We start from the raw sequence: 13,016 nt of genomic DNA on the forward strand, positions 1-13,016 counted from the left end.
AAAAGACAATACACGTGTGTTATAATCGATAATAAGTTTTTATTACCGATTATAGGAACTCGTAATAAATTTATATTTAATCTAATCTCGACAGCTGCCAGATACCGTAATATAAAGAGCACGTGTTCGTGGACACGTCTGGCGATGCGAACTAGCTTGACGAATAACGAAACAATTTTTTTCATCTAACATCGTATAGAAAAACATGCGATTATGTATTTCTTCTTTCGATTGTAATAGTAAACTTTTCTTAAAAATCGAATTAAAAAAAAAAAAAAAAAAAAAAAGAAGAAAAGGAGAAAAAAAAGAAACAAGTAAAAGAAAAGAAGGAGCGAACAAAAAAAAAAAAGAAAAAAAAAAAGATTAGAAACTCGTGTCTACGAGAAAGGTGAGAGACGACGAGGTAGATATTCGATTCGTGCTAGACACTTCGATCGGAATAAGAATAGAACGAGCGATGATCCTCGAGAAACGAAACTCTCAGAGAGTATCGTGGCGAATTATCGTTGATCACCGAAATTTAGCTCGTTGTCGATCGGTGAAGAGAAGTTGTGAAGTTGGAAAGAGAAAGGAAAGGTATGTTTCGAGTATTGGTACGAAAGTTAAAGGAAGACGAACATACGTACGTAGAAGGAGTAAGGAGAGAGAGAGAGAGAGAGAGAGAGAGAGAGAGAGAGAGAGAGGGAGAGGGAGAAAGAAAGAAGAGAGAAAACGTTGTGGGTGGATCGAAGATAGAGAAAGAGAGGAAGATAGTAGCGTATGGAGAATAGAGAAAGACGATTTTCCAGATAGGAGGAGGAGAAGGGGAAAAGTGAGAGAGAGAAAGAGAGAGAGAGAGAGAGAGAGAGAGAAGGGGAAAGTGGAGAGGGAAAGAGAAGGTAGAAAAAATCCGGGGATTTACGCGGAAAGGGCAAAATATTCCCCGCCCAGGCCTCATTCAACCCCCGACAACGGGGTGGCTTTGGGTGAAAAGCGCGCACCCTCATTGGCCGAGGGGCTAATATGGCGGTGTTAGGGGTTGCGAGGTGGGGCGGGTGTACGCGATATTAAGGGCTGCTTTCATGTCCGACGAGCCAGTTGGTGGTGCGCCGTCGATTGACGCATTTTCTTTGGAAGGTGGAGAGTCGCGTCGAGCATCGGAACGATCTTTGACTCTCTCTTTCTCTCACTCACTCACTCACGTTCTCTCTTTTTCTCTCTAAATTTCTCTCTTTCTTACACATTCGTTCTCTCCGTCCGTCTCTCCCTTTTATTCTCCACCTGTTCCTTTTATTTTTTTTTTATTTCTCATTTTTCATTTATTATTTTCCTTACTTTCCCTCTTTTCTTTTTTGCTTTTTCGAAAGCAAATCGATCGATTTATTCATCCACCTTTCGGTCTGATCGTTTCCCATTGAGTAACGTCACGTAGATACAAATGTACGTAAGGTACAATTCGTACGTTTTGTATGTAGTAAAGTATCGAAAAGAAAGCGGGAAATTCAATTTTTACCGCGGCGAATACGTGTGCGGCGAAGAGGAGGAAGGACATTAAAATAAAACCTGTGAACTTGAATTATCCGTCGACAGTGAGATTCGTGATTTCTTCTCTCTCTCTCTCTCTCTCTCTCTCTCTCTTTTTTCCTTTTCTTTTTCTGCTTCTTTTTTACGTCAATCAACAAGTTTTGCGTTTTGAAAAGAAGAGGACAATCCACGTGTGAGGGGATCCATCTGTCTTGGAAGATAGATTGACGTTTTCATCGCACGAGTAAATCCTCTTCGGTGATTATGGCGCAAACTTATAATCAGAAGAAGAACGTTTATAGCATCGATCAAATTTTGGGCCACGGCAAGGACGAAGGTACGATTTCTTTCCCTTTTTTCTTCTTTATCTTTTCCGTTTTTCTTTTCTTTTTCGTGATTTCTTTCTTTCTTTTCTTTTCTTTTTTTTTTTTTTTTGTTGAAATATCCCAGTAATTCCAGTAAATTTCATAAATTTTTGTGCATGATCTTTACCGCGAAGCGATACGATCGAAATTTGTTTTGTTTCTTAAGAAAATGATTGTTAATTTATTATTAAAGCAATAAGAAGAAAGAAAAGAAAAAGATGAAAGATCGGCGAAATCGCGTTTCTCATCAATTCATTATATCAAACGCAAATCGATGTTGATGAACGATGATGAACGTGTAATTGAGTCTCTATGTAGAGTCACGTGATCGGCCGAGTCGAGATCCATTCGGACGATCTATACGCGAAGGTCTTTTCCGTCGACGCAACGAGCAACGATCGATAGGTCGATCGTCGATCTCGATTCACGGCTAATGGCATCGTGTTACCTTTGCACGCAAGTTACATTGAGAATAATGCGCGATCTCCGAAGCGCACGCACGCGAAAGCTTAAATTGTCACTAGTCTTTGTAAAAAGCCGACGGTAACATAATTAGGTCGTCGCTGTTACGCGAATCTCTGGCAACCATCTATGTAGGTACCTATGTAATGTGGATTTATGAAACGCGTTACGTCACGCAAACATTTTTTTCAAAGTCAAAGTAACATGTATACAAATCAATTGTAAGTTTAAATTTATAATAAACTAAAGTACGACAATATGTGTATATGTATGCACGTGCGTTTTCATTTCGATCGATCGATCGATCGATCTATAGATTTTTCAGATCGATGGAAAAATATTTTTTCTTTTATATTAGACGACATGCCAATTAGAGTAATCCTTAAACCCTAAACGTTTTATTTCATTTATGTGATATTATTGTATCGGAAGGTTTGGTAATCTTTTCGATCGTAGGTATTATGAGATAATACAACTATGTACTTAGATCTTCTGGTGAATACAAAGCTTTCTTCATTCCTCAAATTGTTTGTAATCCGAATAGGGTGATTTGGAGAGGGAGAAATCGTAAAGATTGATGTCCTTTCGAGGAACACGTGTTTAACTCGGTGTTACCACCTAATTATTGCATCAATGAGCTTCTCTCTATCCTTCTCTCTCTCTCTCTCTTTCTCTCTAACTATCTATCTATCTCTCTATCTCTATCTAGCTTGATGTTCGACTTCCGGGACACGTTATCAATGTCCATTGAACGTAGGCTCAGTGGATATTAGTTCTGCTCGATTGTGGTAGAAATCGCGGTAACGTTGCGGATCTCACCTGTACTGCTATCCATTGTAATTAAAGCAGTTGCCAACGTCGATGTCCATCGTTGCATGATCCCTCCAACCTACGAATATATTAGTCGGTTTGACCATAGGTGTTTGTATGAGCTTGAACATGAGAGCGTGATTCTGTATACGTATATATGTGTGTGTGTGTGTGTACGTGCGTGCGTGGGGTATATATATATATATCTGTACGTGAGGTTCGTATGTATACGTGAGTTGACCATCGAGTTTGCCGTAATCAAATTTTCTTTTATATCATTCGACGGAGGAAATGAAAGTTAAACAAGACATTTGAAATAATTTAATATCGAAGGAGCTATTTTTCATACTTATCTATAAATACATATCTATTATTCTAATATCGTCACGAACTCCTCGTAATTTACATATGGAGTCGTCGCAAAATGTGGCACGTTAAATTCGTTTAAATATAAAATTAATGGATACCTCGATCGGCGTCAAATTACGAACTATGTAGTCGTAATTACTTCGAGCGTTGAACATTTTCTATGAACGTAGTACGTACATATATACATACGTACATACATGCATACATACATACATACATACATACATACATATATCTATAGATATGTATATATTCCAGCACAGGAAAGGTCCAAAACGAGAGTGCGTGCTCGTGCTTTCCGAACGTTTGTTACTTTTTATAGTTCCCCGTTCGTGCGTTGAATTAGCAGTAAAACGATTTTAATTTGTCAGCCTTGATCATTTAATCGAACGTATTGGGGAGAAATCATCAAACATGATTTAGATATAATTGAAAACATTTAAATATATCTATACATATAAATACATATATACTATGCATATAAATGGATAATAATTGGCGATTGAAGTATTTTATCAAAATATATACTTACCACTATCACCCTTTTATAATCCTTATGTACGAGATGCATTGTCAAAGAATCGGTCGATGCACTTGTTTTTTTTTACTTTTTTTTTCTTTCTTTCTTCTTCTTTTTTTTTTTTTTTTTTTTTTCAAGGATCGCTGCAACGATAAGCATCGGCCATGTGGTCACTTGCCACGGTAAATAAATTTTTAATTTAGCGGAATGATCGATCGTCTCTCTCTTTCTCTTTCTTTTTCTCTCTCTTTCTCTCTGTTGCTCTCTGTATTCCCTTCTTATTTTTAGCCACCCCCTGCCACAGACTATCGAACCGCTCGTAGATTTAATAGAAAGCAATAGAGAGCTAGGCATCAAGTGGGTACCCCATTGTGTTCTAGCATAAAAACATTAAAATCTCTCTATTCAACTTGGATTAGCCTCACGGTGTTTGCTGCGTATATGTGAGTGCGATTACGTCGAAGGTGTGTTTATACGTGTGCATGTAGTGCTATCTGTTTCTCTCTCTCCTTCTCTTTCTCTCTCTCGTTTTAGCTCTATTTGTCTGTTCTTGTCTCGCTCGTACTCTTCTCGCTTACGTGCGAGTGAGTACACGCACACCGATTTTAAAGTCCGGCTCATCGCAAGCTATCTCAATTGGTTACGGCGGGATCGAAAAGAAGGATTAGCATTATTACGCACGAGTAATAAATACCCTAATTAGTCCATGAGAAAGCGAATTAGATGGTGAAGTAGAAGAGCCCGCTCATTAACGGGCTCTTTGAATTTTCAGTGGTTGCAAAAAAAAGGATAAAAAAAAAAAGAAGAAGAATAGAAATAAAAAGAAAAAGTTTTGAAAAAGTTCGAAGTAGGAATAACTACTCTAATCAGCGAGCGTAATTGTTATAATCCATAACGTGTCGATACGATATACGATAAAAGATATACATATAAGTGCGTACCTCTCGAACGAATTTAATGAACGTTTTTCAAAAGTTGAAACAATTTTCTATGTTTCTTTTCATAAGTGAAATATTTCATTTCGAGATGATATACGATCGTCAAACGATTGGAAAGATTGATCTATAAATAAAAATAATTCAAAATATTTTTATAAATTTCGAATAATAAATTTCATATAAAATCTTTCTCTCTTTCTTTTTCTCTCGCGTGGGTGATACGTGAGCTTGATCATTATGTCAGATTTTGATCTTCTGTGATCTCCGATATAGTACGCTTTTAATAACGTATTATAGTAGTACGTCGTTCAACACTCGTTTCACGTTCCATTCTTATAAAACGCACGATTCGTTAATTTTCCAAGCCTTATCGGGGATCCTCGATAACGAGGCGATCCGCTTATCGAGTTAAAGCCTTCGATAATTTATAATAAACGTCGTAGAAAACGTACCAGGTAATATCCGCGATAATGGTCGACGTCGTAAAGAGGGTTGGAGGCGATTGAACATGGTATATGTAAGATATACGCCTTCAAAAGAGTTGTGAGCGGGGGTGGATGTTTCAATGTATAATACTTCGTCAATTTACGATCGTACGCGATGATCAAAAAATAACTTACGACGAAGTATCGTCTTGTATCTTTTTTTCTATCAACTTTTCGATTTCTCTAACGAGTCTCTTACGATATTATTTCTTTCTCCTGATAAGTATTAACGATAATCTTACATTGTTTTCGATCGATCGCAACGAGTTTCTATGTCGCGGAAGAGAACTGCAGAGGAAAAAAATGGAAAGAGAAAAGAAAGGAAAAAAGAGTCGCAGATATACAACAATAAATAATCTACGAGTATTGGTACACTCTTGAAGAGAAAGTCTTCGCAAAGATCAAAAGAACTTAGAAGCCGATTAATCGGCACCCCTTAATTCCTATCTCGCAAATACGTGTAGATCCGTGTTCGTAACGATTCGACACCCTCGAACTCGATTCTCTGAGTAGTCGAGGAGCTGGCATGTGTGCTCATACGACTTCTCGCCTCTTGGAGCAAGTGGAAGGGAATTCTACCTATAGGCTATGCGTGTAGTTTGCCCTAATGGGGTTTTAAACTCTTGTCGTTGCTCGTGGAAGGATAGAAAGAATGAGAAAGAGAGAGAGAGAGAGAGAGAGAGAGAGAAATAGAGAGACAGAGAGAGAAAGAGAGAGAGAAAAGGAAAGAGAGATGAAGAATGCAAAAAGAGAGACAGAGAGAGAGAGAGAGAGAGAGAGAAAGAGAGAAAGAGAGAGAGAGAGAGGGGTGGATCGAAGGACCGGATAGAAACGGCCGCTTGTACCGGGGTGCGAGGGCGTAACGAAGGCCGTGGGGTGCGTCGTGTTCTCTCGATATTTACTAATCACTGACAGCAACGATTTTTAAGTACTGACGCGGTACATAGGAATAATCTCTATGCATATATCGATCCCTCGTTTCGTGCGCAAAAGTGTACGCGTACGTCTCTCTCTCTCTCTCTCTCTCTCTCTCTCTCTGTTTTTCTCTTTCTCTCGTCCACTTTCGATCCCTCCGTGCGTATGCTTTCGTATATTTGTATGTGTGTATATATATGCAATATATACATAGTACGTATACATACATATATATATGTACTATATATATAAAAAGTACGGATATAAAAAAATGAAGCGGCAAACGAGGCTTAAAAATTGGCAAATCCGCCGATCGGACGTCATCGAGCGTATCGAATATATCGGGACCAGTCGCTGGTGCGGCTTAAAAATGAAATTGCGCCCGCACCATCCCTTCTCCCCGTTTCTACTTCATCGTATATCAACGAAACGTCAATTTCGTTTTGGTAGCGTGGACGATTTTGCTTAATCGCCTCCATCCTCTCTCTTTTGCTCTCTTGTTCTCTTTTCCCTCTCTCATTCGATGCTTCAAGTATCGAAGGCTTTTCATCATTTGATATATCACCCCTTTTTGCTCTTTCCTAACCCCCTTTCAACGTACCCCGACACCCGACCGATCGGCCCTTCAAATAAAAATTTCTTCTGTGCGGCACGTAAGGTGTCGTACGAGCACGAATCGACAACGTTTCTTTCCTTCTAACTTTTTCTTTTCTTTTTTTTTCTTTCTGTTTTTTTTTTATCTTTTTTCTTTTTTTTTTTTGGATAAGTCGATTGAAAACACTCTTTGGATTTACATGTTCGTTACAGATCATGCGACGTCCTCGGATACCGTCGGCGATAATGGCGACACCGAGCTGGGACATCTGAGCGATCATCAGATGAGCGACGGTCTTCACGACTCGTTGAATCTCGGTGAGTCCGACAGGCCACGAAAGGTTCGAAGGTCGAGGACAACCTTCACTACTTATCAGCTGCACGAGCTGGAAAACGCCTTTGGAAAGACGCAATATCCGGATGTTTTCACCAGAGAGGAACTGGCGATGCGTTTGGATCTTTCCGAAGCTAGAGTTCAGGTGAGAGAAAAAAGAAAAAAGAAAAAAAAAAGAAAGAAGGAAAAGAAAGATCAAGATTTCTTTTTTTTTCTTTTCAACGTACGATTTCAACGACGAAATACATATTTCGTTTCGGTCCCTTTTGATAAGACGTTTAAGGATGAATCGCTTCTCGCAGCATTACCAAATTCATCCTGCTTGACATTCGACAAGCTGATCGTTGAAGTATCCGTAGGAGTACGCATTTAAGTCAGAATCCTCGCGAACGCGCTGTTAGGGCCACTCAACTAATTACACGCCATTGTCCCGAAAATCTGCCGCCACTGTTCGACGTTTGCAATTTCGCACCCAAGACGCGTTCATCGAGCTAACTATTCCTAAAGAGAGAGAGAGAAAGGGAGAGAGAGAGAGAGAGAGAGAGAGAGAGAGAGAGAGAGAGAATTTCAATTCCTTCCAACTAAAAATAATAACTGTTATCAACAAGAAATTTCCAATTTGAGTGGGAAAATTATTAAGGAACATATAATAAAAAGAGATGGTATCTTCCTTTGGAAACTAAAAACAAAAAAAAGAAAAAAGAAAAACCTATATATATATATATATATACACATCCATATATAAAAGAAAAAAAAAGTTAGGAATCACTCATTGATGAAAGTATTCATCCAATCGGCTATTTTATATAATACATTTTTCAACGTCTCTTGCGATCGATCGTCCTTGCTCGAGTATCGGCCGCTTTTTCATGAACGGAAATCGGTTACTCGATTAGCTCGACTATTCCGACACCCTTACACACGTCGCGGAGAAGTAGTCAGTGAGAAGGAGAGGAAGACGAAAGAGGATGGGAGGGAGGGTGGTTGGTAGGAGGGGAGGGAAAAGAGAATCGAGAGATGTGCAACGAAGAGTGAGAGCGTGTACGAGAGAAAGAGAAAGAGAAAGAGAAAGAGAAAGAGAGAGAGAGAAAGGGAGAGAGGGTTGGATGGGAACCGTCGTCGAAGGGTGGCGCGGAGCTGAAAAGAGACAGAGAGCATTCCGATTGGCCCATTGTGGTACAGCCAAGCGACAATGCCAGCAATTGGCCGTCGCTCGACAAAACCGCTAAATGATCCGCCGCGGCGCAGTGGTGCCACGGCCACTTTATTTCAATCTAGGAAATCCTGCGCTCCGACTACCCCCCTTTTTCCCTTCCTCCAATTCGTCCACCCACGCGTACCCTATCCTCCTACAGCAGCCGAATCCATCTCTTCCTATCTAGCTATCTATGTACCTAGCAGAACCAGTACAGCCGTCACCATCACCAGCGTTAACCGCCACGTCGATTCTCGATGCAAAATTACCCCATTTTTCGGTATTAACGTCTCGTCGATGTATCGTTCTGCGAGATACATAAACGTGTAAAGATCGTACACTATCTCGTCCTCGTCTTCGTCCTCGTCCTCGTCCTCGTTCTCGTCAGCGTCGTCGTCGTCTTCGTCGTGCTAATCGTTCGTTTCTCTTTTCGAATACGTAAACTTTTTTTTTCTTTTTTAAATACTTTTTCAAATTCTCACGTGGTATTCTTTCATTCCCCTCTACTACTCCTCGTTCCTTCATTCATTTATCGATTATTTAGTTTTCTCATTTATTTATTTATTCATTTATGTATTTCTTCTTCTTTTTTACTTTTCTCATTTTTCCTTTCCTTTCTTTTTTTCCTTGTTTTTAATCATCCTCAAAGACTTCTTCACTGAAAAATCTTAAATCGAAGTCTTAAATCGAATTTGATTCTAATTGAAAAATGTTGTATACTCTTTGTCGCGATGGTGGGCGAACAGAAGCGAGAGCATGACGTCTCTGCTGCCGTCGTCCCCGTCGCCGTCGACGCCGCCGCCGGCGACAAGGGTAACGGCGTCACGACGGTGAAAGTTTTCGAGACGAGCCGGCGATTTAAACTTTCGAGTTGACGGTGGGTCGGTTAAACGACGCGCTGCAAGGTTTGCGAGCACTTAGGCGTTAGAGGGTATTCAGGAGCGATTAAATAATTAACAGCAATTAGGCAATTGAATTTCCTGTCCCGACCTCTCCCGACGTACGCTTCTCTCTTCTCTCTCTCTCTCCTCTCTCTCTCTCTCTCTCTCTCTCTCTCTCTCTTTCTTACCGTCGACCTTACCCTCTACCTCTTGCCTCTTTCCTCGCTGGTAAGCGTGCACTTTCTCCTTTCTCAGATAGTAATCCTTTCGTGCTTCTACTTACTTACTTGCGCCCTTTCAAGCATCTTTCATTGATCCAAAATTAAATTCCAAATAACAACAACAACAACAAGAATAATAATAATAATAATAATAATAATAATAATAATAATGACAATAAGAATAATAATAATAACGGTATCAAAGTATCCCTATCGTAAATATCTTTGATAAATCTTTACTAAATAATATTAATTATTACGTTAATTACTTGCCAACGATGTTAAATGTTATCTAAGGGAGATGAAAGCGTTCATGTATGTATTTGGAAAACGATCTTCGTTAGCTATTATTAGCCCAGTTGGTAGAACAGAAGCATTTTGAATTTCCGTGGAACACAATGGACGGAACATGTTAAACGTGGAAAAGGCCGAACGAACAGGCCGACGATGCTGTCGTTGCTTCTGCCGCTATTGCTGTGTTGCTATTACTGTCGTGGGTCTCTGACGATGCCCACGAAAAATCCGAACAACTCGAGCGGAAAGCGAAAGCATTTATATGGGAACGGGAAGCAGCGGGAGGGACGAAGAGAAAAAGAAAGAGTGAAAGAGACAAAAAGAGAAAGAGAAAAAGAGAGAAAGAGAGAACGAAAGAGAGGGCAGGGGTTGCTGCTACCACTCGGGGGTCCGGAGGAAATCAGGATAATTGTTAACAATTAGCTTAATCAACCTCGAGAGCCGAGCTTTTGTTGGGTGCTCTGATACGCGCGGCCGAAGGTTCTCATACGCTTCCCAGTTTAGTTTTCTCTTTCTGAAAGAGAGAAGGACGATTTCTAAAAGAAAGATCTTCTCCCTCTCGCATTGTAGGGTATAGGATTTAATCGTTGAAAACGACCTAGTAAGACTGGCTAAATCGAATCTCGAATACGAATACGTCGCCTTTCTATTTTGTATTCCGTTCTTTTCTTTTTTTATTTCTTTTTTTTTTTTTTCGTTCGTACGAGAGAGGAAAGAGAGAATGAGACACGTTCTCGTTGAGAGATATTTTTCAAACCTGATATCTCTCTCTCTTTCTCGCTCTCTCTCTCTTTTTCTCTCTTGATTTAATGAGGATAAAGTTGAGTTGAAGATCGACGTTCCCTCTTTTTCGTTATGTTTTCTTTTTTTTTCTTTCCTCTTTTTCTCTATTCTTTCTCTCTGTCTCTCTCTCTCTCTCTCTTCCTCTCTATTTTTTTTTTTTTTTTTAATGGAAGCGAATTACGAGCTGCCTTTAAATGCTTATGAGTGATTTCTTTTTAAAACTCTCGCTAATGAATATTAACGAATAACGCTGTTAGAAATATAGAGTAAGAAGAGCGAGAGATATGAAGAAGTTTTAACTGATATAAATATCATATAGTAAAAACGAATTTAATTCATTCGTCATAAGTCAAGCTCACTTGATTCGTTCATTTATAAAAGTGAAAATTATCTACCGACCGTTTCATTTCCAGGTATGGTTCCAAAATCGTCGAGCTAAATGGCGTAAGAAGGAAAAAGCTCTCGGAAGGGATACAAGCTTTATGCACGTCGAGCAAGGGGGTAAGTCGTCTCGATAATTATCTCATTATATTTCCTTCAACTTACCCAACTCCCGTTCCCATCTAACTCCTTCCTGGTCCGTGTTTTTCTTTTTTCTCTTTCTTTCTTTCTTTCTTTTTTCTTTCTTTCTTTCTTTCTGATCGCGAAAGAGAAGCGGTGTATCGTACGGAGAAAAAAATAATTACGTTCGCTCGACAGTAATTAAATTTTCTCTGTCCGATAAACTCCAAGTAGAATGCTTGTAAAGATAAATTCCACGAGACAATTATTCTAATCAAAATTATCCGTCTTACGTTTTCTCTTTCTTCTGATTACGTGGAAACGTATTAGATTTGAAACGATTCGAGTTTTCGAATACGATACGTCGCGTCGATCGACGTTGTCCGAGTTATTGCGATTATAGCTAGAGAGGGAGAGAGAGAGAGAGAGAGAGAGAGAGAGAGAGAGAGAGAGAGAGAAAGAGAGAGGGAGGAGTGTAGTCAAAAGGGTAGATGCAATCGGTGATAATTACATATAATTTCAGTGTCCCTCGTAGCGTCGACCGTTGCGTGGAATCCGATCTGCAAGACGGTTGACGGTTCGACGTTCGACGGAAGTAAAGGTCGGTTAATTTTTCATAAATCGTGTAGTATTCGAACAACGTGATCATGTTTCTGCATTTGCTATGAGGGAGAGAAAATAGAGAAAAGAATAGGAAAGAAAAGAAGAAAAAGAAAAAGATAGGAAACGGGAAAAAGGAACAAACGTGAGATCGATCGATGCTTATGAATAAACTCAATTTTTTTTTTTTTTTTTTATATTGTTTCCAATTAATTGTCTCGTTTAAGTTTTGCTTTAGAGAAAAATGGATGAGTGAATAATAAAAGCGGCATACGTATAAGAACAAAAAGCAAAGAGTAAGAAAAAAAGAAAAAATTTTAAAGAGAAAAAGAAAAAAAAAGAAAAAACGTGGTGGTACCGTATGATTGCAGGTGTGAACGAGCTGTCCCTACATGCACGTCTACTCCAATCGGCCGGTGGTGTACCAGGTGCGGATCCATCGGGTCCACCGAGTGGCGCCTTTCCGTGGTTCATACCACCGGTTTTCCCACCCCCGTGGCCAGCAAGCGCACCGAAATTACCACCGTTGCACGCGATTCTTTCGCAGTATATAGGCCTACCTTTACCACAGAATTTGGCGTCTTTAAGCACAGTATTACCTGTAGGTCTAAATCCAGGAGCTTCTTCTCTCAATCATAGCAACGTCAATGGTCATACCTTGGGGAATCATTTGCACGGACATCCATTGAATCTTGGAGTACAGAACTTACCGCAAAATTTAAGCTCGAAACACGAGAAGGAGGAGGACTCAGCGTCGTCGGACGATGAAATGAGAAGACAAAGCGCGGAAGTTCTCAGAGTGAAGGCTGAAGAAGTTTTACGTAAGGCAGATAATTAATGAACGAGTTAGGAGAATGAGTTGTTCTTTTTTTCTTGATGGTTACCGTTCGATGACTGGGAATAAAAAAAAAGAGAAGGAAAGAGAGAGAGAGAGGGCGAAAGAGAGAGAGAGAGAGAGAGAGAGAGAAGGAATGAAAGAAAAGAATGAAAAAAAAAAAAGAAAAAAATAACAGCTGTGATTGATTAGAACGATGAGTCCAATACGATGGAAGAGTAAACAGTCACAAAGAAAGGAATCATCATATTTCCAAAATGGACAATCCGTAACATATATACATATAACATGTATACATGTACCAATGTCGAAGACGTGCCCGCGCAAACTTTTACTTGGACGCAATCCAGCCGTCGTTGATGTCCGCGTCGCCGTGCTCCTTTTGCATATGTCGATATCATAGAGATATGT

General features: G+C 39.6%; 1 protein-coding gene across 2 annotated transcripts in view; it reads left to right on the plus strand.

The window, feature by feature from the left end:
* The window catches only part of LOC122627373 (aristaless-related homeobox protein-like), a 25,914-nt gene extending 13,217 nt beyond the window's left edge, over window positions 1-12,697 (plus strand). Inside the window, exons 1-4 of one of the 2 annotated variants that reach the window (XM_043808462.1) lie at window positions 1,599-1,840; window positions 7,175-7,440; window positions 11,083-11,170; window positions 12,142-12,697. In XM_043808462.1, coding sequence (XP_043664397.1) covers window positions 1,768-1,840; window positions 7,175-7,440; window positions 11,083-11,170; window positions 12,142-12,608 — 894 coding nt within the window. In that variant the 5' untranslated portion in view covers window positions 1,599-1,767 and the 3' untranslated portion in view covers window positions 12,609-12,697. Of the gene's footprint in view, window positions 1-1,598; window positions 1,841-7,174; window positions 7,441-11,082; window positions 11,171-12,141 lie in introns of those variants that run through there. The other variant, XM_043808461.1, reaches the window with a different exon arrangement.
* The last annotated feature ends 319 nt before the right edge of the window (window positions 12,698-13,016 follow it).

This window comes from Vespula pensylvanica, chromosome 2, assembly GCF_014466175.1.
Source record: "Vespula pensylvanica isolate Volc-1 chromosome 2, ASM1446617v1, whole genome shotgun sequence".
Taxonomy (NCBI): domain Eukaryota; kingdom Metazoa; phylum Arthropoda; class Insecta; order Hymenoptera; family Vespidae; genus Vespula; species Vespula pensylvanica.